Below are 27,728 nucleotides of genomic sequence, written 5' to 3' on the forward strand. Positions count from 1 at the left end.
CGTACCGGAGGAATAAGGCTGCCGATATAAACATGTGCACCTGTCCCCATGACTCGTTATCCCCATCTAAACGGTTCATTTTAATTGTCCAATTTTTGAAAAACATTTGCATGTGAAGACTTTCGAGAAACTTAAAAATTGACCATGACCAAAGACCTCTACTTGGCATTAATAATGGCAATTAATTATTTACAATTCCAGCTTTTGCGCACAATCAAGGCACTCTAAGGCAAAAAAAATTAATTTTTCCCCCATCCCCACACTTGAGGTTGACATTGTCCTCAATGTTTAAAATTTAGCATTTAAAAGAACATTAACGAGGACGGGGTTAAAACTGACTGATTATAAATTTTAAAACCGGGCTTAATGTGATGGTCTTAGAAATTATACAACTATACAATTACACTTTTAACAATAAAACTAATAATACAAAAAGAATTATGAAAACAAAATCACCTGATCAGAAAAATAAGCCACTCAAATATACTATTGGTTGCGCTCAACAAACCCGGCTCCTCAATTCACTCAACAGTATCTGCAAACTTTCACACGTGTAGAAGCACGCTTCTCACAACCATTAGGATAGGTCTTTTAAACCGTTTGCAAAACCGTTAATTTTAATTACCAAGCCAAGTTATATAAATTTCATAATTAAATTTGTTAAACTAGTAAAATTGTTAAAAGACCTAACTCACTTTCGTAGGAATCACGATTGCATTTAGCGTATGCAACAAGCCCTTTAAACCCCCCGGTAGCCCGGGTGGACGAGTGAGGTCTCGTGAGGGTTTGTAGTGAACAACACCCACAAAGTTCAAATACAACACAAAATACAACGGTTGGGTGTAATGTGGTGGTGGGGTGTTGGCGGTGTACAGCGTTTGTGATGGATGGTGTTTGGGTGGAATGAATGGAGAAGATGATAAAGGAGATAATAAACTCAGTGGTAAGCCCCACGTGCAGCCCATATTATAATAAAAAAATAATTTTTTTTTCAGGTAGACCTTAGCGCGGCGCTAACATCTCCTAAGAGACTTTAGCGCCGCGCGAAAAGCACACAAATGAGAAGATCTTAGCGCCGCGCTAAGGGCTTCACTCAGTGATGTTAGCACCGCGCTAAACGCACTTTTAACAGAAAGTTTGGCCCTTTTTTTTATGTTGAAAAAATTTTCTATCTTTCAAAATTTTTCATTTTCTTGAATTCCTTAGCCATTTTTCAACCTTTTAACTTAAATTACTTACCTGGCACTCTGTTTACTTAATGTTTTTCTTACCAACACACCCGAGAAACACTCTGCGTTGCGTATTCCCCACACTCGATCTTTGCAATACACTAAACACTCGAGACAAGAGATTAAAAATATACAAAACTAGAAAAAAAAATAATACAAACAAAAACTAAAATCCAGGTTGCCTCCCGGTTAGCGCTAAGTTTTTATTAAGGTCTTCAGCCGGACCAGTACCTGATTTGGCGGTTATGGTGGTCGAATGGAGTACTTACCTTCCTCCATCTCACTTCGTGTACTTCTCCAGCACAATGGTAGCTCTAATGCCTCCCACCTAGGCCCAAAACACGCCAACCTTCTTTGTTCATTTTCAAATCCGGGTGGTTTCTTTACCTTCTCCTTCTTTGGTGCTTTCTTCTTGCTTGTTCCACCCTTCTTCTCATTTAGCACCATTTCCATCACCGTCTTAGTGTTGTTTGTTGAACTTACTGTTGCTCCACTTTTTACATCTACTGCATTTAACTCTTCCTTCTCTCGTTCACGCTTCGACCTGTCAAAAACAACACTTTTCTCCTTTTTGGTGTCATCCTCACATGTACGAGGAAAAAACCCATTAGTAGCACATGACCTAGAATATTTATTTTCAAAAAAATAATCATATGAATTTGAAAATATACTTAAAATTAACTTACGGTTACCGAAGGTCATGCAAACTGTTCCGTCTCGGCAGTTAATCTGAGCATTAAGTAGCCAAAAACGGTCTCCCCAATATCACACGTGGTTCTTCTTCCTTCTCAGCTGGTGCATAATCAAGAACAAGAAAGTCTTCTGGATAGTAAAAATCACCAACCTTTACCGCAACACCAACCAGTTTACCACGTGGCCGCCTTCGAGTGAAATCAGCTAGCACCAAGGTAGTGTCAACCTCTTGTAAAGGCCCAAAATAAAACCGGTCATACACACTCCCCGGTAGAATACTCACACTCGCACCATAATCAACAAGTGCCTTGGTGGTGAGTTCAGTGGTGCCCCTGTTTCAAATTCTTCAACCGTGTCATTCTCCACACTATCTTCAATTGTGATGGCACTGACGTGTGCATTTTTGGAGTTTGACGAACTACTACTTTGATGGCTCGGATTCTTCAAGGTGTCACTTGGTAATTTGGATGGATTTCTCTTTAGGCTTGCCATTTCTTCAGCCAGTTGACTAACCTGTTTATCTCTTGCAGCATTAGCCTTCTCTTGAAGCTCCAACCTCTGATTCAATGCCTTATTCTGAGTCTCTTGATTTCTATTCTGAGTCTCTTGATCTGCCTTCATTTGTTTCAATAAATCCATCACATCCTTAAGTGACTCCTCTTTGTTACCCGAAGAATTTCCTTGCCCCTGCTGATAATTCTTTTGATAACCCTTAGTATAACCCTCGGAATCTCTCTTATTGTACCCACTCAGACCGCTGCCCGAATTATTACCATACTGTTTCTGGTTTGACTAATAACCTGTCTTCAGAAAACTACCCTAAAAATTCGGGTTCTGTTGCGTGTTCAGATTTCCATAACTAAAGTTTAGATGATTCCTGAGGCCCGTATGATAAGTATTTGAGTTCATATTATTGTATTTCCTTTCACCCTGTACATAGTTGACCTCTTCTTCTCCAGTTTCTTCATCTTGCACAACCCCACAACTCGCAACTTCGTGTCCTAATTCCCCACAACCTTCAAATACCGGGTATGTTTTTCCTGAATTTCCGGCTCCTTGTACACCTGCAACCAACAACCTATCCATCTTCTTTTCCAATCTATCCATTCTATTTTCTGACCCATGACTTTCAACTGCTTTTACCACTGATCTTTTTGACATCCTGTTCGACTGTGCTTGTCTCTTCGAATTACTCGTGTGTCTCTCCAAATGTCCCCAATCCTCGTTTTCATCATTTGCAAGGAAAGATCCATTCGTGGTGGCTTGGAGGTCACGAACATCATCATTTGAGAGACTATCATGGAATGCCTTTATCAATTCCCATAAGGCAATCCCATGATGCGGACAAGTCCTCAACAATCGTTTAAACCTTTGGAATGATTCATAGAAGGTTTCGAATGTTGTTGCAGGCCTCTGTGGTTCTCTGGGGGGTATAATACTCATCTAAAAACTGTTGTGCCAAATCTCCCCAAGTGAAAATACTAGCTAATGGCAACGATAGAAACCACTGCTTTGCCGCGTCTTTCAAACTGAACTGGAAAACTACCATCTTCACCTCTTCTGCAGTAAAACCTTGACTCGAGATGAGTGCGCATATCGAGTTGAAATCACTCAAGTGTAAATATGGTTCTTCTGTAGCCTTTCCATGAAATGTCAGTAATCGCATTAAACTGTTCTGCCTTACCGAAAAAGTTCTTCCCCGTCTGACTGGAATGATGATCGGTAGAGGATTCGTAGCCACTTGTGGAATGAAGTGGCTTTGAACGCCTCTGACTGGTGGTGGAACAAACGCCCTTGGAACTCCATCATCAAAATCATAATACGGCTGTTCATGGTGTTGTTGCCGTCTCGGTGTTCGATCTCTCTGATTTTCTGGATGATTCTGTCTAATTTCTTGGTCATCATGGGGATCTTGTTGCTGATATCGACCCCGCTGTTCATCTATACGCTCCTCCTCATCCTCAGAATCGTAACCAAAATCGTCCCCTATGTGCCAATTTTCCAACCGTGCACGAGCACGATCAATCTCGGGTCTTTCCTCTCTCAAATCATTCTGTCTTTGACGGTTCACTGGAGCTGATTTGATTGACAAGTTGTCATCCATGTTTCTGGGATTACGGTTAACATCTCTTCGGTTGAACAGATTACGGTTTCTGTCACGGTTAACGTTCTGGTTTTGTGGAACTGGTTGCTCTTGGTTATTTGGTTGGTTATTTGGTTGGTACATATTCGGGTCCCTTCTGTTTCGGGTACTCATAGTCTCTTCTTTTGGTGTTCTGATTTCAGGTATTTGGTTTAATATGGGTTTCTGAGCTACTCGGTTTTGTCTTGCTGTTTTCTCGATTTCGGGATCAAACTGGAGCGGCTCCTTCTCACGGGAATATCTCGTCTGCATCAACTTGTGAAGTTACCTGCAAAGACACAGACACTAATACACCGCGTAAAATCAACGAAGAAAAATTAAAAACAAAAACTAAAAACTAAGCTAAACTAGCACTTTGCGCGTTGATTCCCCGGCAACGGCGCCATTTTGACGTAGATGTCGTGCTCTAATCAAAAACAAGTATTTATGAAGCTTAAATACCTATAACTAGTATGGGTAAGTAAGGTCGTCTCCACAGGGAATCAGTGGAAAGTGCAAGTAAAGTTCATAATTATTAACTAATTAACTACGGTGGACAAACGATGTCAAGCGGTTTATAAAAGATGATTTAATAAAAACACACGTTTACTTGGAAAAGTTTTTAAACAATAATGAGAAAACGATTCACTTCAGGTTCAGGTAATGTGATGACCGACTAATCACAGATTCATAAGATTAATTGCGCAGTAATTACTAAACCTAACAGTTGGGTTGTGAGGACAAACGAGACCCTAACCGAATTGTTGACACAACTGAACTCCGGTTTACCCAATTACCAGTTTAAAATATGAAAATCAGTTATAAGCAATGACTAACGATTATTGGTTCAATAACATAAGAGCTAACCCTACATGTGATTAACACAACCAGAAAAGTGATGCAAAGTTTGATAATCAAAATCATAAACTGTTTAAACAATCAATTCATAATGTAAAACAAGATTAAAAACATTCAATCAAGTTCATAAGCATTCAAAACATAGAATCTGATCAAAGTTAGTTTACACAAAACCCTAGCCTAAAGTGAATACAATGGTTTAGCCTGACATCGGCATCACGAAGGATTCGCTTATCTGATGAGAGGATGAAAGCATGCGATGAACGGGCGAACCGGAGGCTTCGGGATGGTGGAAAATCGTCCTAGGGCTTGTACTTGGTTGGAGGAATGAAGGATATGTCGAATGGGGGCTGAAAAACTGATTATATCAAAGTTAGGGTTATTTTTCCCGTCAGGAGGATCTTAGCGCGTCGCTAACATCCCAGGGGTGTGATTTTCGCGCCGCGCTAAAGACTCAAAATTCTGATGATCTTAGAGATACGCTAACATCACCATTAGGACCCTTTAGCACCGCGCTAAAGGCGTCTGACAGAATTTTCTTTATTTTCTTCATTTATTTTGCATAGGAAAGCGTGCCAATCGTCATGATTCTTCTATATCTTCGTTCCAAGCCCGTAATTCATCCTGATAAGCGTCCTTAACGTCAAGTATCCTGAAACACATAAACACGCTTGAAGTACCAAAGTTCACATAATATTTAAACTAAAAGTAAACAAAAACTATAATAATATACACGACTTTTGCCCGACCATCACATCCCCACACTTATCTTTTGCTTGCCCTCAAGCAAACTCTCATGCAACACATACACCTCGATCGAGAATTCATAAATTACCACGATTAATACTAGTGAGGTATAAGGTCATACCCAATTCCCAAGAATTGACACTGTCAAGATTGATAACCCACCAAATAATTTAATGTTACAATTTAAAACTATGGAACCGCCCAAACGATTGTACTATGTTTCCGGTTAAGGCACACATGTTCATACCCCTCGTAATATAATATCTCTCCTCTCGGTTTAATATCTGGACCAGCAAAAAATGTGCTAGTATCTCTCTGCCCCCTATACTAAGTATGAACACAATGTAATAAGCTTGGAAGCAAGTCATATCTCCACCCATTACCCACCGGTTGCATAAAGAATAGAATTAAGGGTTTTGCTGTGGCTTAGGTTAGGGTGTGGAAGCGGATTCATTTAGTAACTTATGGTGGATGAGACCCAATTTATTCAAACAAACAAACAACTCACTCACTATTATTTACAAACGACATTAACTCAAACATCGACTCTTTTTGAGCTTTTCTTTGATTTTCCAACTTTTTTTTTCTTTCTTTCTTTTTTTTTATTTTTTTTTTCATTTTTTTTACAAATACTAACATCAATATATACAAACCACTGAATCGAGACATACGTACATTGTGTACTATAATCGACAAACAACTTATATACAGCTCTTGACATACCGAATTTCATCCACAGGGTTAAAAATAATAAAGGCCAAGGCAAACACGGCTTGTAATGTGGGTTAAACAAACGAAAGAGAAAAGGCACAAACTTGGCTCCTAAGGGATAATGTAGGGTAGTGAGTATTATTTTATTTTTTATTTTTATATGTAAAGGCCATTATAATGTGGGTTTCTACAGTCCTATTTCTCCATACAGGTGGTGGTATTAAGATCTCGAAATGCATGAGACAACAAAGTTCTAGATATCATGGACATACTGGTGACTCTCTATAATGGCACTCGTATGGTATGTGTATATACTATGTATTATATGTGTATTATATATATGTGGTCAACTCACACACGTACCGGAGGAATAAGGCTGCCGATATAAACATGTGTACCTGTCCCCATGACTCGTTATCCCCATCTAAACGGTTCATTTTAATTGTCCAATTTTTGAAAAACATTTGCATGTGAAGACTTTCGAGAAACTTAAAAATTGACCATGACCAAAGACCTCTACTTGGCATTAATAATGGCAATTAATTATTTACAATTCCAGCTTTTGCGCACAATCAAGGCACTCTAAGGCAAAAAAAAATTAATTTTTCCCCCATCCCCACACTTGAGGTTGACATTGTCCTCAATGTTTAAAATTTAGCATTTAAAAGAACATTAACGAGGACGGGGTTAAAACTGACTGATTATAAATTTTAAAACCGGGCTTAATGTGATGGTCTTAGAAATTATACAACTATACAATTACACTTTTAACAATAAAACTAATAATACAAAAAGAATTATGAAAACAAAATCACCTGATCAGAAAAATAAGCCACTCAAATATACTATTGGTTGCGCTCAACAAACCCGGCTCCTCAATTCACTCAACAGTATCTGCAAACTTTCACACGTGTAGAAGCACGCTTCTCACAACCATTAGGATAGGTCTTTTAAACCGTTTGCAAAACCGTTAATTTTAATTACCAAGCCAAGTTATATAAATTTCATAATTAAATTTGTTAAACTAGTAAAATTGTTAAAAGACCTAACTCACTTTCGTAGGAATCACGATTGCATTTAGCGTATGCAACAAGCCCTTTAAACCCCCCGGTAGCCCGGGTGGACGAGTGAGGTCTCGTGAGGGTTTGTAGTGAACAACACCCACAAAGTTCAAATACAACACAAAATACAACGGTTGGGTGTAATGTGGTGGTGGGGTGTTGGCGGTGTACAGCGTTTGTGATGGATGGTGTTTGGGTGGAATGAATGGAGAAGATGATAAAGGAGATAATAAACTCAGTGGTAAGCCCCACGTGCAGCCCATATTATAATAAAAAAATAATTTTTTTTTCAGGTAGACCTTAGCGCGGCGCTAACATCTCCTAAGAGACTTTAGCGCCGCGCGAAAAGCACACAAATGAGAAGATCTTAGCGCCGCGCTAAGGGCTTCACTCAGTGATGTTAGCACCGCGCTAAACGCACTTTTAACAGAAAGTTTGGCCCTTTTTTTTATGTTGAAAAAATTTTCTATCTTTCAAAATTTTTCATTTTCTTGAATTCCTTAGCCATTTTTCAACCTTTTAACTTAAATTACTTACCTGGCACTCTGTTTACTTAATGTTTTTCTTACCAACACACCCGAGAAACACTCTGCGTTGCGTATTCCCCACACTCGATCTTTGCAATACACTAAACACTCGAGACAAGAGATTAAAAATATACAAAACTAGAAAAAAAAATAATACAAACAAAAACTAAAATCCAGGTTGCCTCCCGGTTAGCGCTAAGTTTTTATTAAGGTCTTCAGCCGGACCAGTACCTGATTTGGCGGTTATGGTGGTCGAATGGAGTACTTACCTTCCTCCATCTCACTTCGTGTACTTCTCCAGCACAATGGTAGCTCTAATGCCTCCCACCTAGGCCCAAAACACGCCAACCTTCTTTGTTCATTTTCAAATCCGGGTGGTTTCTTTACCTTCTCCTTCTTTGGTGCTTTCTTCTTACTTGTTCCACCCTTCTTCTCATTTAGCACCATTTCCATCACCGTCTTAGTGTTGTTTGTTGAACTTACTGTTGCTCCACTTTTTACATCTACTGCATTTAACTCTTCCTTCTCTCGTTCACGCTTCGACCTGTCAAAAACAACACTTTTCTCCTTTTTGGTGTCATCCTCACATGTACGAGGAAAAAACCCATTAGTAGCACATGACCTAGAATATTTATTTTCAAAAAAATAATCATATGAATTTGAAAATATACTTAAAATTAACTTACGGTTACCGAAGGTCATGCAAACTGTTCCGTCTCGGCAGTTAATCTGAGCATTAAGTAGCCAAAAACGGTCTCCCCAATATCACACGTGGTTCTTCTTCCTTCTCAGCTGGTGCATAATCAAGAACAAGAAAGTCTTCTGGATAGTAAAAATCACCAACCTTTACCGCAACACCAACCAGTTTACCACGTGGCCGCCTTCGAGTGAAATCAGCTAGCACCAAGGTAGTGTCAACCTCTTGTAAAGGCCCAAAATAAAACCGGTCATACACACTCCCCGGTAGAATACTCACACTCGCACCATAATCAACAAGTGCCTTGGTGGTGAGTTCAGTGGTGCCCCTGTTTCAAATTCTTCAACCGTGTCATTCTCCACACTATCTTCAATTGTGATGGCACTGACGTGTGCATTTTTGGAGTTTGACGAACTACTACTTTGATGGCTCGGATTCTTCAAGGTGTCACTTGGTAATTTGGATGGATTTCTCTTTAGGCTTGCCATTTCTTCAGCCAGTTGACTAACCTGTTTATCTCTTGCAGCATTAGCCTTCTCTTGAAGCTCCAACCTCTGATTCAATGCCTTATTCTGAGTCTCTTGATTTCTATTCTGAGTCTCTTGATCTGCCTTCATTTGTTTCAATAAATCCATCACATCCTTAAGTGACTCCTCTTTGTTACCCGAAGAATTTCCTTGCCCCTGCTGATAATTCTTTTGATAACCCTTAGTATAACCCTCGGAATCTCTCTTATTGTACCCACTCAGACCGCTGCCCGAATTATTACCATACTGTTTCTGGTTTGACTAATAACCTGTCTTCAGAAAACTACCCTAAAAATTCGGGTTCTGTTGCGTGTTCAGATTTCCATAACTAAAGTTTAGATGATTCCTGAGGCCCGTATGATAAGTATTTGAGTTCATATTATTGTATTTCCTTTCACCCTGTACATAGTTGACCTCTTCTTCTCCAGTTTCTTCATCTTGCACAACCCCACAACTCGCAACTTCGTGTCCTAATTCCCCACAACCTTCAAATACCGGGTATGTTTTTCCTGAATTTCCGGCTCCTTGTACACCTGCAACCAACAACCTATCCATCTTCTTTTCCAATCTATCCATTCTATTTTCTGACCCATGACTTTCAACTGCTTTTACCACTGATCTTTTTGACATCCTGTTCGACTGTGCTTGTCTCTTCGAATTACTCGTGTGTCTCTCCAAATGTCCCCAATCCTCGTTTTCATCATTTGCAAGGAAAGATCCATTCGTGGTGGCTTGGAGGTCATGAACATCATCATTTGAGAGACTATCATGGAATGCCTTTATCAATTCCCATAAGGCAATCCCATGATGCGGACAAGTCCTCAACAATCGTTTAAACCTTTGGAATGATTCATAGAAGGTTTCGAATGTTGTTGCAGGCCTCTGTGGTTCTCTGGGGGGTATAATACTCATCTAAAAACTGTTGTGCCAAATCTCCCCAAGTGAAAATACTAGCTAATGGCAACGATAGAAACCACTGCTTTGCCGCGTCTTTCAAACTGAACTGGAAAACTACCATCTTCACCTCTTCTGCAGTAAAACCTTGACTCGAGATGAGTGCGCATATCGAGTTGAAATCACTCAAGTGTAAATATGGTTCTTCTGTAGCCTTTCCATGAAATGTCAGTAATCGCATTAAACTGTTCTGCCTTACCGAAAAAGTTCTTCCCCGTCTGACTGGAATGATGATCGGTAGAGGATTCGTAGCCACTTGTGGAATGAAGTGGCTTTGAACGCCTCTGACTGGTGGTGGAACAAACGCCCTTGGAACTCCATCATCAAAATCATAATACGGCTGTTCATGGTGTTGTTGCCGTCTCGGTGTTCGATCTCTCTGATTTTCTGGATGATTCTGTCTAATTTCTTGGTCATCATGGGGATCTTGTTGCTGATATCGACCCCGCTGTTCATCTATACGCTCCTCCTCATCCTCAGAATCGTAACCAAAATCGTCCCCTATGTGCCAATTTTCCAACCGTGCACGAGCACGATCAATCTCGGGTCTTTCCTCTCTCAAATCATTCTGTCTTTGACGGTTCACTGGAGCTGATTCGATTGACAAGTTGTCATCCATGTTTCTGGGATTACGGTTAACATCTCTTCGGTTGAACAGATTACGGTTTCTGTCACGGTTAACGTTCTGGTTTTGTGGAACTGGTTGCTCTTGGTTATTTGGTTGGTTATTTGGTTGGTACATATTCGGGTCCCTTCTGTTTCGGGTACTCATAGTCTCTTCTTTTGGTGTTCTGATTTCAGGTATTTGGTTTAATATGGGTTTCTGAGCTACTCGGTTTTGTCTTGCTGTTTTCTCGATTTCGGGATCAAACTGGAGCGGCTCCTTCTCACGGGAATATCTCGTCTGCATCAACTTGTGAAGTTACCTGCAAAGACACAGACACTAATACACCGCGTAAAATCAACGAAGAAAAATTAAAAACAAAAACTAAAAACTAAGCTAAACTAGCACTTTGCGCGTTGATTCCCCGGCAACGGCGCCATTTTGACGTAGATGTCGTGCTCTAATCAAAAACAAGTATTTATGAAGCTTAAATACCTATAACTAGTATGGGTAAGTAAGGTCGTCTCCACAGGGAATCAGTGGAAAGTGCAAGTAAAGTTCATAATTATTAACTAATTAACTACGGTGGACAAACGATGTCAAGCGGTTTATAAAAGATGATTTAATAAAAACACACGTTTACTTGGAAAAGTTTTTAAACAATAATGAGAAAACGATTCACTTCAGGTTCAGGTAATGTGATGACCGACTAATCACAGATTCATAAGATTAATTGCGCAGTAATTACTAAACCTAACAGTTGGGTTGTGAGGACAAACGAGACCCTAACCGAATTGTTGACACAACTGAACTCCGGTTTACCCAATTACCAGTTTAAAATATGAAAATCAGTTATAAGCAATGACTAACGATTATTGGTTCAATAACATAAGAGCTAACCCTACATGTGATTAACACAACCAGAAAAGTGATGCAAAGTTTGATAATCAAAATCATAAACTGTTTAAACAATCAATTCATAATGTAAAACAAGATTAAAAACATTCAATCAAGTTCATAAGCATTCAAAACATAGAATCTGATCAAAGTTAGTTTACACAAAACCCTAGCCTAAAGTGAATACAATGGTTTAGCCTGACATCGGCATCACGAAGGATTCGCTTATCTGATGAGAGGATGAAAGCATGCGATGAACGGGCGAACCGGAGGCTTCGGGATGGTGGAAAATCGTCCTAGGGCTTGTACTTGGTTGGAGGAATGAAGGATATGTCGAATGGGGGCTGAAAAACTGATTATATCAAAGTTAGGGTTATTTTTCCCGTCAGGAGGATCTTAGCGCGTCGCTAACATCCCAGGGGTGTGATTTTCGCGCCGCGCTAAAGACTCAAAATTCTGATGATCTTAGAGATACGCTAACATCACCATTAGGACCCTTTAGCACCGCGCTAAAGGCGTCTGACAGAATTTTCTTTATTTTCTTCATTTATTTTGCATAGGAAAGCGTGCCAATCGTCATGATTCTTCTATATCTTCGTTCCAAGCCCGTAATTCATCCTGATAAGCGTCCTTAACGTCAAGTATCCTGAAACACATAAACACGCTTGAAGTACCAAAGTTCACATAATATTTAAACTAAAAGTAAACAAAAACTATAATAATATACACGACTTTTGCCCGACCATCAGGTGTGCAACAAAATCTGAATCTGAAATCGAGCCCGAGTTGTTTGAAATTAATTCGAATCCGAAATAACTGAATTTCGGATAGTGATATCAACTATTAAAAAAATATCGGATAGCGGGTTTTGAACCTTTCTAGAGGATGGCCGGGGTGGATGTTGCATTAGCAAGCATTCTTAAAACGATTGAACTCACTGAAAATACATTGATTTTTATGTTCTCTTATATAACCGTGTGGCTACTCTTTAGAGCTTAAAATGGTTATCCAAATCACCTGTTAATTAAACTTCCAAACTTTAGAATTTAGATGGTATTATGAGTTTGTCTATGCCATGGCATTTAAGGAGTGTAATTATATCTAGTACAGATTCATATTGTTGTGCCATTTTGTGGGGGCATGGATATGTCTTGTTATATTTTGTTAGACGACGCAATGCGTTTTGTGTTCTGTCGAGATAAATCTTTTTACGAGCTAACGTTGATTGAGATACCATAGGAGGTAGAGGGTACTTTGTTGGCACAAGTGCTTATACAAATGCTTTTTTTCTAGTTGTTAGCAATGAAGTTATTTATCTGCAGGATCGGCTTACCGATTTTGAAGACTTAGATTGAAATGAGATTTTGTGGTTATTTTATGACAATTGTTTTAAAAAAATGTTGCTGATAATTAAGTCCCAAACTCCTTACCTGCAACTTAGCAGCACACAAATTTACTAGCAAACCAATAAATATATTTGTTTCTAATCCGCAAATTAAATATATATATACATATATATAATGGCTTTGTTTTTCTTTTTATAATTTGAAGGCCTTATCTATGTGTGAGCCTAAAGCTCTATCTTCATTTCGCTGGATCACGTGCCAGCCCTGTTTATTTTTCCATATGTCTGATGTTGTTGGCTCCGACTATGTCATGTCATCAATAACCAAAATACTTTGCAAAACATTTTAGTGAAGGATTTTGGGCCCAACGATAGCTTTAGCTTGAAAGTCATGGTTGTTTGATGTTGGCTATGTTGTTTTTCCAATGAGTGCTAGTTAATTGCCATGTTAAAGTTATACTTAAGTTGTTGGTATAACATATATATATGTCTTTTTTAGGTGGAAACAATAATCTTAACCTACAAAAAGCAGGATACATTCTAGATAATTGATCAAATTAGTTTAAAGGTTAAGATTAAATTGATGGAGGTTTTGTAATAAATTGTAAGTATAGTAAGGATGGAATGATAAAAGAGATATTTGCTTGTTGTGTTGATTTTTCCCATTAAGTACTAGTTTCACCTTTTCTTTTAAATCAAACAATTTTATATGCTTTATTATTATTTTTTTAATTATACTACATAAACGAACATTTATTTTTCTCTTAGATAAGTGTATAATATTGATGTATAACTTTTATAAAAAAAGTGAGGTTCTATAATTGTATTGCCCGAAAATAGTGTTGTTATACCATTTTGCGTATTGTTATGATGTTTAGGTATGGATTGTTATTTAATAAAAAAACAAAAGTAGGGCGTTGATCTAATTTATTTTACACATTGTCGTTATGTATTCACGTTTTCCCGGGTATTGATAAACTTATATTACGAAAATAGGGTGTTGTTATCCATTTACATGGTATTGTTATTGATCAGATCTCTTTTTTTAATTATGTAAAATCTGGCGTTGCTCTTCATTTTAGATAGTGCTATACGTAAACCCTAATACGTACATGTACCACTGCCTCATTGAATCCTATATTTTCATGTTAACATCGTTTTGTATCAGAGCCAAACTTTCTCAAGCCAGAGCTGCAATATCAAAGTTATGTGCTACAATCAATTGTGTTACGTTCGTTGAATCCAGAAGAGACGAGACGAGACATTAATCTCCTAGCTAGCTAGCTAAGCAATTGAAGGGAAGACATAGACAACACATACCATACCCATTAATAGCTTATAATACAAATGTAGCTATTGATTCACAAACAAGATCATCAATTGGTTGTTGATTCAATTCTTTAGATTTTGCAACTGAAACTAAATATTAATAATATATAGGCTCCATTCTTATACCCATACCCACCGGCCACACCGTCTGATCTTCATTTCCCCTTGCTGCATTAACCCGGCCATATTCATGTTTTGATTTCGGACACGAATCAAAAGGCTTCGACTCTAGTGGTATCAAAGTGTTTACATAATGTTATTCCTCAATTAGTTAAGGGTTAGAGTCTCATGACAGAAAAAAGAAAATATGCCAATTTAAAACCCTTTTTTTACGGCCAACAAATAGAGAATTACTTAGGTACTCCGTACGAGATGACCCAATGGCAAAAGGCCGACGCCAGCTGGCCAACCCAGCTGTATGAAGCCCTTAAGCGCCTCCAAGTTATCTCTAGTTTCAAGGAACCCCCACCCGCCGAAAGGCTCACTGGTGGTAAAACCCGGACGCTCTCAGTCTCAGGATCAAACTGGAGATCACAAAGATCACAGTCTTCCTTCATTGAGCCACCAATGTCGTCTCCAAAGTGTTATAAGTGGGGTTTGTACATGGGGTCTCCACATTGGAAAAGGCATACCAATTTAAAACTAAAACTATTGGGTGCATAAATATATATATATATATATATATATATATATATATATATATATATATATAAAAGAACTTGGTGCTGCAAGTGCCTGATTAGACCATTTGACGGCAACTTAATGGCCACTAGTTTTTTTATATTGTTTATGTTTTTGTTTTTTTGTTCCGGTAATTTAACGAAAATAACGTAAATCGATAGAATGTCAATTTGGTTTTTTTTTTTATTTTAGTTCCGGTATCGTAATAAATGTGACGGTTGCCGACCGAATTCGCATAGACTCGCCGTATTTTGTTTTATTTAATTGTAAAGAACGTAATGAAAACAACCAAGCGAATGTGTTTTTTTATTTAGTTCTAATTACCATAACAAACGCGACGAAGACCAACTGAATTTGCGTAGACTCTCCGCCTCAACACCCGAGATTGACAACACTCGGGTTTTACCAATGCCCGAGTTTTACCAACCATCTTCACCCCATTGGTCAACCTCAATTTTTTATATTTTTTTAGTTTTAGTTCCGATATATAAAACACGTAATCGAAACTGCATGAATTCGCGTCAATTTACCGTCTCAACGCCAGGGACCGACAACTTTGGGTTTCACCAACGTCTGGATTTTACCGATATACCCGGCGCAACACGCCAAGTGACACACTAGTTTAGTTATAAAAAACTTCTGACATGAAGAGAAGATAATAACGATGAATAAATGCAGTCAATAATATACATTGATATTAGTTTGTTTTATATAAATTAAGAGAAGATAGAGATGAGAAGCCGATTTATACAGTTAATGCATGCATGCACAAAAGCCAAAACATTAGTTTTAGTTTGTTTTATATATTGAAATTTGAGATAAATTATTTCCAACTGCATCATCAACCAGTTTGTCGATAAAAGGAAAATTAGGAAGACAAATACTAGTTGAACGTTGTCTTTAGTTAGTAATTAAACACTAATCTTTTTTATAACCAAGATGACAACTAACAGAAAGTATAATCTCTCAAGAACAACTAGCAGTTGATTAACAAATGAACTTGTTGGAATCGAACCACAACCCCATGAGGTTTCACAAATTTCTTAGCCACATACGAAATAACAAATACCTGATGATAAAAAAAATGTCGTAACAAAAAAAATGTTAGCTTATGGAATATTCGACAACATATATAACTCCAATGAAATCTAACATTTTCATAAATGTGTTAATTAAACAAGTATCCTATCATCTTCAAAAGAGTGGAAACACGTACCACAAAAACTTATATGAGTTTACATAAATAAATTTGAACGTATGATAATAAAAAACTATCATCACTTATTCACTTGACGCGTCTTCGGATATATATAGCATCCTAAATTTTTAGTTTTAATGAAACATTCTCAAAACACGACATCTCGATCGTTTTAAACGGTAATTTGTGGAAATAAGTCCCAATATTTTCTTCTTACAAAGTGCCATTTACCCATTTACACCATAGGGTATGATAAAGTCAAGCATCATCTGAAAACATTACATATATAAATATATAATGATACATTGATACCTTTACTAAAGGACTTCATTTACAAAAGATTAGTGTTTGAATTAACTAAGACCTTAACCTATCATGGACATAATCACGGTAGTAACAGATTTATTTTATTTTATTTTATTTATTATTATTAACTTCTTTTTATTATTATTATTATTATTATTATTATTATTATTATTTTATTATTATTTTTTTGAGAGGGGTAGTGACACAATTCTTATGCTAAATTATCAAATGGATCCTTATGGTAAAACTTTTGTTTATATTAATCACCTTTGCTTAAGACAAAATTTGTGCATATTAATTATTACCATAAAGGGTTTATTCCAATCATTATGTCCCTAACTGTGACACTCGTCAATTTCAGGTTAACTCTGTTAATCTAAACTCCGTCAATTCAAACTTAAGATCACTTGATCTATAACGCACATCTCATTACATTTAAACTAGGGTTTTAAATGACGCTTGACAATCACTACACATGTAGTCTTTCGGGATTGCACCGAAACGCACACGAGTCGACTCAAACCATTGGTGAACAAACAACAAACATCAGAACAACAAATACGTGATAATTATGTGTTAACATATATGATACTTTATATGTTATGTGTAATGCTAAACACAAGAAGCAAGAACTAATTGTTTACACTAGAAAATTAATAACAAAAAGTAGAGGGGCCATTGTGTAACATATTATTATTATAATAATTAACAAAACCCTACACTCCCTCCCCCTCCCAAGAACCGATCGGCTCTCTCCCTCTCTTCCCCCCTTGGCTGCCATCACATCACACACACATACATACAACCTTTTTCAAGTTTTGTTGAAGAATTAAGGTGCTAGTTGGTAATTAACAGCTCCTCTATGCATTCTATGTGTTAAATTTTGGTATTGAATGGGTTAATCAAAACCCTAATTCTTGAAAATTGATGATTAAGATGAGTTAGGGTTTGATTATATGCTTGATGATGAATTGCTAATGAAATTGATAACTAGTTGTGTTATTGTTGCTTGTTAATCACTTGTTCTTTGATTTTAAACTTTCAAGAAAAACCCTAACTATGTGTGTAATGTGAAATTGATATGCATGGTTGGTTAATCTTGTGTCTAGAGTGTTATATGCATGGATTATGATTCATAGATTGTTGTTATGTTGAGTTTTGATGTAAACTGGTACTGGACAGATTGTTAAATGTATGTTTAGACGACTGTAACTGAATGTTAATGTGGTAATTGGTCAAAATTATTAACACTACAGTGTACTAGGTTGAGTCTAGTTTCTAAAAAGTCCAAGTTTGTAATTTTTGGACGTGTAAAAGTTAACTTTTATTATTTTACAAAACTGAAGTGCAAGTCTGAATTGAGAGGTCTGCTGTTAGGCTGTTTTGAAATTATCATATCTCATAAACTACAAGACCAAATTGGTTAGTTCCACTTCTGGAAGTTAAAATATTGAGTTAAGAATCTAACCCAATTGGTCTTGCATTAATTGAATTTACCATTTAACGGGAATAACAAATATCATTCTGTTGCGCACGATTTTGACTGCTGTGAGTTTACTGTAATGTTTTGGTCTTTGTGAGAAAACTATGTGGAATAAAAATACAATAAAAATAGTTATGGAAACCTAACTCATGTGTGCTTTTGTGACGATTTTTGGTGAATTAATTGATATGTTATGATCTGTTGAATAGAGTAATCTTTCAAGTAGAAATCTGTCTTGGTAAAACTAGCTGCTGAACTATGTGAAAATACATGAAACGTGTTTGTTAATAGATAATTGCCATGTTTTGACTAAATTGCCCTTGTGGGGAGATAATTTACTAGTAATGTACAATGTTAGTATTTGATGCTTAAGTAGTTGTATACACATGTAACGTGTCACCAATGTGTTTGTCGAGTCACACATAATTCACAAACGAAACACGAAACGTATCTCATGCATAGGTATTATGTGCCGAGTCTAGAGACTCAATAGTAGTTTAAATACTTAGAGAATCTCATTTTTGTTTTAGAGCACTAGTGAGGATTTTCTTTGACGCGCATCTCTCGGATTTGTTTTTGAATTCTTCGCAAACAGTGGGTTTCACGTTCCCCTTTTACTCTTTTAAACGCTTTTTACTTGGGGGAGATAACATACTCCAAACACTTTAGATTTTGTTATTGGTTATATATCACTTGTAAGGCTAAGTGGCAAACAAACCAACTAAAGTCCTTCATAACATCGAACCGTTTAGTATTTGTATAATAGCGAGTCACTGTTGAGTAGTACTACTGGGTTTGACAAACCCAACCCAACTCTAAACTCGACTGTAGGTCGAGTGGGTGTAATCTTGGCTAACACATTACCATGGTCGTGGTTGACATGGTGGCAAGGCATATGATAAACAGTCAGCTTCGGTGTCGAACACTTAGTAATACTTGTTTTATAGGCTAGCTACCTATTGATATATAATTGACTTAACATTATCCGGTAACGCAAACGCAAACACTTAAACGTAAACGTTTTCCTTTATTTATATATGTGAACTCACCAACCCTGTGTTGACACTTTTAGTATGTTATTCTCAGGTAACCGAGGCGGGCGCGCGGTATAGGGACATGCATTTCATTGAACACTATCGTTTTGAAATCTTGCTTTTAAACTCTTATTAATTTGGTTTTAAGTCGTCCTGCGTGACGCAACACTTGGCTTATGATTTACGCTTCCGCATTCATTAAACTTTAATATTTGTGGTTTAAAAACTTTGAATATGATGTTAGATTATAACTAATGATTCCGATCCTGTTAGTTCACACCCTCTGACGGTAAAACTCCGTTAGTGGATTTTGAGGGTGTGACACTAACTTTTAAATGTTTTACGTCGAGACTTTAGTATCACTTATGTCTGTTGGGAGTCTCGAGTTATTAGTAGCTTGAGTGACTGCAACTCTAACTTCACTATATTTTAATGTGAAACTTGATGAGTGTTAAAACTTGAACAAACTTAACAAATCACTCATCATAAATGCTTATCCGGTCAAGTAATTAAGAGAATGTTGGACAGAACCCATACAATGTGGCCTCATGCCGTTTGACTAATTAGTCATATGACCTAACTAGACTCGTAACATATCTAGGCTATTATACCCATATATATAGTCTTTGTTTACCTTAATTGGGATATTGGATTTTTAATAATTCTAACTTTGACTTGTTGACTGATATTAATCCCAACTTAAGAAATTTCTTCTCACAGTCCCTACTTATAAACTATTTTCCTTCATTGAGCCTTTTCTAACCAAGGTCTGACCCAATTAGTTTGTTGGTGACGTAGATTTTGACATGTCACAAATATTTGTTAATTTGATGAGGTGGCTACTTATGTGGCACTCTTATCATAATCTCATCTCCACCTCACCTCCTGCAACACCACCTACCCCAACCACCACCGCCATAGACACCCTCAAAACACCCAACCTTTTTGGCTATTTTCTTCATCATTTCCGAACCAAACCTTCTTGTATGCATAGATAGGGTCTCCAAGAACCTGTAAATATGAATCTTATCGAAAATCCCCAAATTCAAATCTTACCGGAGAAACGGTTTTTGGCCGGAACCCTAAAATAACTTATCGCATATACCAAAGCTGCAAAAATCGACTTTAATCCTTATCAATTGCCTTTAACATAGCCATGATTACGAACAATATAGACCGAAATCCGAGTTCAATACCTTCACCAGAACGTCTACTTGTCTTGTCGAAAAAGAGCCAAAAAGGTCGAGGTTTTGAGGGTGGTTTTATGGTGGTGGGGGGTAGGTAGTGTTGGTGGTAGTGGAAGTGGAGGCGGAGGTGAAGGTAAGGTTAAAATAAGAGTGCCACATAAGCAACCACCCCATCAAATAACATATGTTTGTGCCATGTTATTGTCCACGTCACAAAAAACTATGACCCTAGATAGAAAAGACTCAGCAGAGAAAAATAGTTTGTAAGTTGGGAATGTCCATTATTAAGTTGGGTGGGATTAATATAGTTAACGAGTCAAAATTAGAATTATTAAAAATCCAATATCCCACCTTAAATAAATGGATTTTTGATGAGGTAAAGTTGCACTCGTTTAGTTATGAAGTTATACTAGATCTAAACGGATTTCAATTTTGTAAAATAAATTGTTATAAGGCTAGTGGAATGTTGTAGTTTTTTTTGTTTTGTTTTTTTTTTTTTTTTTTTTTTTGAATGTTAATGCTTTCCTCCTACTATTTACAATATACCACCATTGTCAGGAATCGAACTCTGGACCTCTCACCCAAAGGCCAAAGCCTTTACCATCCCACCAAAGTGGAGATGGCGGAATGTTGTAGTTGGTTCTTTGATAGTGAGGCCGGTGTTGATATAATTGGATGCTAACCACTAACAACATATTTTCAGCTTGTGGCTGAATTTTATCATATTTCAATCAGCCTTTAATAAAAATAGATAGTTGGTTCTTTGATAGTGAGGCCGGTGTTGATATAATTGGATGCTAACCACTAACAACATATTTTCAGCTTGTGGCTGAATTTTATCATATTTCAATCAGCCTTTAATAAAAATAGAAAATTGTGATTTGTTTTAAATGAGAATGGAGAAAAATGTGTGGCAATCATGAGACGTGGACATATGTCATAAAGTGAAAAAAAATATATAATAATATTAGGTGTATCGGTTTTGATTAATTTCAACTATTATCTTTCGGTTTTCAGCGATCTAAATTAACAAATTGGTTGCTAATGGTCGCATCTTTTAACGTATTTGTTTTTAACAATATGCGACTAATAGAATTTTAACGCCGTTACTTGCATGTCACTGGAAAACTCATACTTTTTTGGGAAAATACCCAAAATAAGCGTTTATGAAAACGTTTTTCAGGTTTTATGTGTCATTTGCAAGAAATTCCCAAAATAGGTATTATAAACTAGTTGTGACGAGTAGTTTATGATTACACATGAGTAGTTTGTGGAACCAGTTAAAACTTGTCACGTGCCTTTAAATTAACCGTAACGAGCAGATTCACTAATCATTTACTCGTCACGACTAAATAAGTTTCATGCCTCGTAATCAACGCCCATGAGGAATTCATACGTCTTTTAGTCGCGACGACTAGTTTACCTGGTTACATTCCCTACACGAGTATTTTATTAGTAATTAACTCGCCGCGACTAGTTTAACCTTACAATCTACTCGTCGCGACTAAATAACTTATGAATTACTCATGTGCGTTGATTACGAGGCATAAAACTTATTTAGTTGTGACGAGAAAATTTTTAGTAAATCTGCTTGTTATGGTTAGTTTAAAGACGCGTGTCAAGTTTTAATTGGTTATACAAACTATTCGTCACAACTAGATTATAATACCTATTTTGGGAATTTCTTGCAAATGGCTTCTGAAACCTGAAAATCGTTTTCATAAACATTTGTTTTGAGAATTTTCCCTATTTTTTTTCCGTTAAGAAAATAAATAAATAAATAAATGTGATTTGATTTAAAACTGATGGAAGGAAAAATATGTGGCAATCATGAGACATGGAAATATGTAATAATAATAAAGTGAAAAGAAAAAAGATATAATAATATTATAATAGAAATGGTGTTAGGTGGGTTGCCTATTTAAGGTGTCAAATAATATATGCTTTCGTCTCGAAGTCCACTAACTAAAGCGTGTGAAATAATCATATCATATTTCATAACTAAACACATAAACATGAGTAACTATTTGGGTGTTGGTGTAAGCCCTGGGAAGTACCATATGAGTGACATGAAAGCAGTTGACCGGAAAGTCAAACTTGCTGAGTTAATATTAAGGACAGCAATATGTGGGCTGGCCCTTGTTGCTGCTCTTCTTGTGGCCACTGATACTCAAGTTAAAGAAATATTTAGTGTTGAGAAAAAGGCCAAGTTCACAGACATGAAGTCACTTGTGTAAGCTTTTATACATCTTTTGAGTTTTTTTAATATTATTATGTTTGATGGTAAAGATTGTTTATAAGTTTGTGTGTTGTTTGTTGGTATAGGATTTTGGTGGTGGTGAATGGGCTAGCTGCAGTGTGTTCACTAGTGCAGACTCTTAGGTGTGTGGTGAACATGGTTAGGGGTAGTGTGTTGTTTAATAAGCCCTTGGCTTGGCTTATTTTCTCTGGTGATCAGGTACCAATTGTATTGATATCGTAGGTCTATAAACAAACCGAACGTTTATGAACTGTTCGTTTATATTCGTTTATTTAATAACCGAACGAATATGAAAAAAAATTGTTTGTTTAATTTAATTTAATGAATGAACATGAACACAAACACACATTTTGTTCGTTCATTTATCTTCGTGAATGTTTATGTTCATTCATTTATGTTCGCTTATTTACGATGGTTTGTATATGTTATTTTAAATTTTAATAATTACATAAGTAATTATATTTATGTAAATGTAAACATAAGGGAAAGATAACGTACAAATGAAATTAACGTGCTAATTATGAGAATCAAGTAGAGTAATTATGTAATTACATTATAGAGTAATTAGTAATTACATAATTACTCTATGATGTAATCAATAATTACACTACTTGTATATATAATTACGCTACTTAATTCTCACAATTAGCGCGTTAATTTTATCTGTATTTGATCCAAACCCTATAAACATAAAAGGGGCTGGTTTCAATTATATATACTTGTTGTGTTCGTTTGTTTGTTCAATTTTCGCTTAAGTTTGTTTGTTATTATATTCATTTGTGTTTGTTTACGTTTGTGAACTATTCGTTTAGGTTATAAATGAATGAACAAGAACACGAACATGAACAAACACAGTTTTCGATTGTATGCCCTCGTTCGTGTTTGTTCAGTTCGTTTACAAGTCTATTCGTATGGGGAATATGGTGAGTGTTTAATGCAGAACAAATTAATGCAAAGATAGCTTTGGTGGATGGTCTTGTTGTCTGTGCCTTGTATGTATATTTAGAGTCCCCATAATAATAAAAATAAAAAAAAATTGACTAGAAGAAATTGAATAATATGTTATTGTTCTGTTCTGGACCAGAATGGGAATATTAACTTATCTTTATATGTTCTGTTCACATCATTTACTTCTCTGTGACCATCTTTAATGTTAAATATGTCAATGAGTCAATCCTCTTTATCTCTCTCTATCTATACAGGTTATGGCTTATATGATGGTGGCGGCGATAGGTGCCGCAGCACAGTCAGCAGCATTTGCGAAAATTGGCGAACCGGAACTTCAATGGATGAAGGTGTGTGACATGTATGGGAAATTCTGTAATCAAGTCGGAGAAGGGATAGCAAGTTCGGTTTTTGCTTGTGCAAGTATGATCATTGTCTCTGCGATATCTGCGTTTAGCCTCTTTCGTTTGTATGAAAATAAAGCGTCGTAAATCTGATTGTTAGGCCTCTAGGATGTGTTTGTAATAACTTTCGATTGTCACGTAAACGATAAACAATACATGTACTAGTGATAATGTTTACTATTATTCAATTATTACAGCAACAAATATATCATTTATAACTCATGGACGTACTTCAAGTTTAGTTTATGAGCGATTTTCACATACTAGTAGTTCATGACAAAATTGTACCGAAGATCAAACACGTTTATTTAAAAGAGTAATATACGAAACAAAAGTTGACAATCACGATTGGCGCATTCCACCAACAACGAACTTATTACCATCCACGATATATGTATTCATCTGACCTGCGACTGAAACTCTTGGCAGAGTGTTCACCGTTTGAACTTTTCGATAGCTTTCTACCAAACCCCGTCTCATGACACCTTTGGTTTTCAAACTCCTGCATTCTTCAACGTCAAAAACCGAACGCAATAAAGATTAATGAGGTCGTGTTTTACTTATTACTTACCTTCGACTTGGACTTGAAGTTGGCGTAAGGTGTTAAACAAGGATTTAAGTCATTCAAAAACATGTCATCCGGACTACCAGGGGTGGTGGAGGTTAACTCCTGAATCATAATATTAATATACGTTAAAACTTAACATACATTTAAACATATTATGAAACATTTGAATATGGCAATATGCAAGTTACCAGGGAATTGGCTGCGTCTTCTTGCTCGTGTGTTGGTGTTCTTGGAGGACTCTCGTAGCATCCCATGACCGAATACTTGTCGGCTTTCACCTATTTTTCCAGCCACCAACACATTTATAAAATAAACCGACTGAATACGCAGATGGTAATTGTGAATAATATAATATGACCGAATGACTGACTGACCTCTACTAGCTCCTGAGCAAGACATTGAAGTTGGCCCGTGAGAGACGTAACCTGCCTTTGTAGATTAGGGATGACTTGTTTTCCGACAACATCCTCCTGCTTCTTTGGAAGCATAACATCTGGGAACAGAACAGCGTCCTTCAACGCCTTTATCTCTTCCCTTTGTTTCAAACACAGATCTTTCAACTTATCAACCTGCATATCGTCTAATATTAGTACTACTGTATAACAGCCTGCAACTTTCTCTATAATATAATAACACAAAGGAAACATAGAGGAAAATGCATACATAGTACCACCTCAAGGTCATTTGAAAAATAACAGATTTATTATGCATATAAGAAGCACCTGGATATGCAATTATGCATATTAAAAATAACAAATTTTCAAACTGCAGTAAAAAAGTTATATTTAAAACATAACAGAATTCACCTAAATTCGAATAAACTGATTTGAATAAGTGTACTTAAATTTGAGTTGATTTCAGTTATTCAAATCTATTCTAATAAACCGAAATAGGAAAAAAAATGAAAATGAAAAAAAAAGAAGTTTACTTTTTAAATTTATAAAAAGAACATTCCTAAACTAATTTCTAACTCATACAAAATATTTCAACTGGTGCTCCACACTAGTTGCAAAATGCCAAAATCAACATCAAAACACAACTAAAAAAGTCAAAATGACCCAAGAACATGAACACTAAACAATAGCACAGCCAAAATGATCAAATCAGTCCAAACTCCAAACAATATTAAAACACAACTAACAGTAACAGCAGCCCATTTGAATTTTGAAACCATAGTGTATTATAAAAAAATAATATATATAGATAAATCTTATTCATGTCCGATTCGAATCGAATTTCGGGTTATTCAAGCCCAATTCGAATAATGAACACCCCCTAAGCATACATGGTAGTTGCAGATCCAAAATTAAAGCTAAATTACTGACAAAAATGATTTTGTTAGCAGATTAAAATATCTCTGAAAAGAGGTAGGTATGGCTGGTTGGTAATATTGGTAACTATGTTAAAAAAATCCCGACTAGGCGCCGATTAATCAATTAATCCCCAATTATCGCTAGTCTCAACCCCACTGATTAATTTTGGGTTAGCCTGCCAATGGTCAAATCCAGCCAAAATAGCAATTAATCGGACTTTGTCGTCGTTTTCTGGCGACGTTCCGACCAAAATGTAAAGCGTATATATAAAACTGAAAAATTACATATAAAAATGTGTGTGTATATATATAAATGAAAATTACTCATTAAAATCCAATCCTATTAATCCTGATTAATCCCGACTAAAAGCTAGTCCCCGCCCCACCGCCCGACTAGCGATTCTTACAACACTACTCTCTAATCCGAACCAAACATACAAGTATTATAACAACAGAAATCTAAACGAAAACGTTATATCGAAATCAATAATAAACATAAAAGTAAGTGTTATAACAACAGAGTTTGGATCAAATACAAATTAAATTAACGTGCTAACCATGAGAATCAAGTTATTCGCATTTGAAAATCAAATTAAAAGTAAGTATTTATAATTACACTACCAGATTCTCACAGTTAGCACGTTAATTTAATTTGTACGTTAACTTTAACTACCTCTTTATTTTTGTCCTCAAGCATCAACTTAAGCCCCGCAATCTCTGACTCGTGCTCCTTACTCAGACTCAAAAGCTCCCTCTCACTCCTCAACACCATCGCCAACGTCCTCGCATTCGCATTCGCCTTCACATCCGTCAACAACGCCTTCTTACTCTCCCCGTCACTTTTCCCATTACTCCCAAACAACTTCTTATGCAACCCCACAAACGCCGAAGAAGACCCAGACCCGGACCCATTACCGACAGCCGCCTTCTTCCGAATATCGTCCGCAATGACACCCGCCAAGTCCCGTGACTTGGGCTTTGTGGACATGAACTTCTTGACCATGGAAGTTAAGTTTGCATCGTTCTTGGTGGATTTGGATCGGGTGAGAGCGTGGGATGAGACGGGTTTGGGTTTGGGTTTGGTGGTGAGGTCGGATGAAGAAGATGGGTCGGACTGGGCGGAGGATCGGGTGGTGTAGCGAGAAGATGATCTAGAAGAAGAAGACATCTGTACGATGTTGTTGTTGGTAGTGTGTGTGTGTGTGTGTGTTAGAATCAGATTAACGTTGGATTGATGGATAGGGGTTTTGAATGATTTGATTTGGGGGCGGGCGGGTTGTCTGAATTTGAAATTAGAGGCGGGGGTTTTTCATGTTAAATTTAAATCTAATAATAATAATAATAATAATAATACAAATTTAATATCTTTTTATTTATTATTATTATTATTATTCAAAATATATATGAATTTAAATTAAGCATGCTAAACTAGTTTAAACTAATTCTTTTCTCCGTATTACAGGGGTTGTTTTATATTATTTGTTTCTAATATTTATTTGTTTTATCAATTTTTATTTTTATTTATTGTATGAAAATTAATAATATACATATGGTTTGATATTAAATTGTTTCACAATAAATGAGATGTTAAAACCCGGTTTAAAAGCTATATGAGTTTGATGAGACCCAAGACCCGTTTTTTGTTACTATAAAATTGGTTTTTAATTTTAAATAACATATATATTTTTTTAATAAATCATATATTAATTTTTAGTATATTCCTACTTTATAGGATTTTTGTATCATATATTTGGTGAGATTAGCTTTTAACTTAATGATATGTTATAACCCGTTTAAGAAATATATGGGTTTGATAATACTCATACACGTGAATTCAGGTCAATTGCATGAGAAGCCTCCATTTAAAAATCAAGCAAATTTGGTGACTTCATAAAATAGGGGAGCGACCACATCTCAACACATAGGATTTTTATGGTTTCATTTATATATATTATAGATATATGTATATATAAACGAAACATTTAAAGACTATCTGGGTAGTGGTTACTTCACACGTCTTCTTAGGACACCAGATTGTTTTATTTGTAA

The 27,728-nt window shown here is 36.3% G+C and overlaps 2 protein-coding genes and 1 long non-coding RNA gene across 3 annotated transcripts; 1 reads left to right on the plus strand and 2 right to left on the minus strand.

Moving 5' to 3' along the window:
- Positions 1-6,207: 6,207 nt before the first annotated feature.
- LOC143560767 (uncharacterized) lies at positions 6,208-6,884 on the minus strand. The gene is made up of 2 exons (XR_013140186.1): positions 6,277-6,884; positions 6,208-6,239 (listed from the first exon to the last, which is right to left on the minus strand). It is a non-coding gene; the product is annotated as an uncharacterized LOC143560767 (long non-coding RNA).
- Positions 6,885-22,196: 15,312 nt separating this feature from the next.
- LOC143560751 (CASP-like protein 2B1) lies at positions 22,197-23,926 on the plus strand. The gene is made up of 3 exons (XM_077048979.1): positions 22,197-22,423; positions 22,516-22,648; positions 23,653-23,926. Exons 1-3 carry the CDS (start codon positions 22,206-22,208, stop codon positions 23,884-23,886), a joined length of 585 nt encoding a protein of 194 aa, XP_076905094.1. The 5' UTR covers positions 22,197-22,205; the 3' UTR covers positions 23,887-23,926.
- A 72-nt stretch (positions 23,927-23,998) lies between these two features.
- On the minus strand, positions 23,999-26,802 carry LOC143560752 (uncharacterized). Its single transcript, XM_077048980.1, has 5 exons — positions 26,353-26,802; positions 24,742-24,936; positions 24,556-24,645; positions 24,371-24,469; positions 23,999-24,301 (listed from the first exon to the last, which is right to left on the minus strand). The coding sequence occupies exons 1-5, from the start codon at positions 26,680-26,682 to the stop codon at positions 24,176-24,178; spliced, it is 840 nt and encodes a 279-aa protein (XP_076905095.1). The 5' UTR covers positions 26,683-26,802; the 3' UTR covers positions 23,999-24,175.
- Positions 26,803-27,728: the final 926 nt, after the last annotated feature.

Source organism: Bidens hawaiensis, unplaced genomic scaffold, assembly GCF_021521415.1.
Source record: "Bidens hawaiensis isolate Kalapana, Puna unplaced genomic scaffold, B.hawaiensis_p1.1 tig00020443_1, whole genome shotgun sequence".
NCBI lineage: Eukaryota > Viridiplantae > Streptophyta > Magnoliopsida > Asterales > Asteraceae > Bidens > Bidens hawaiensis.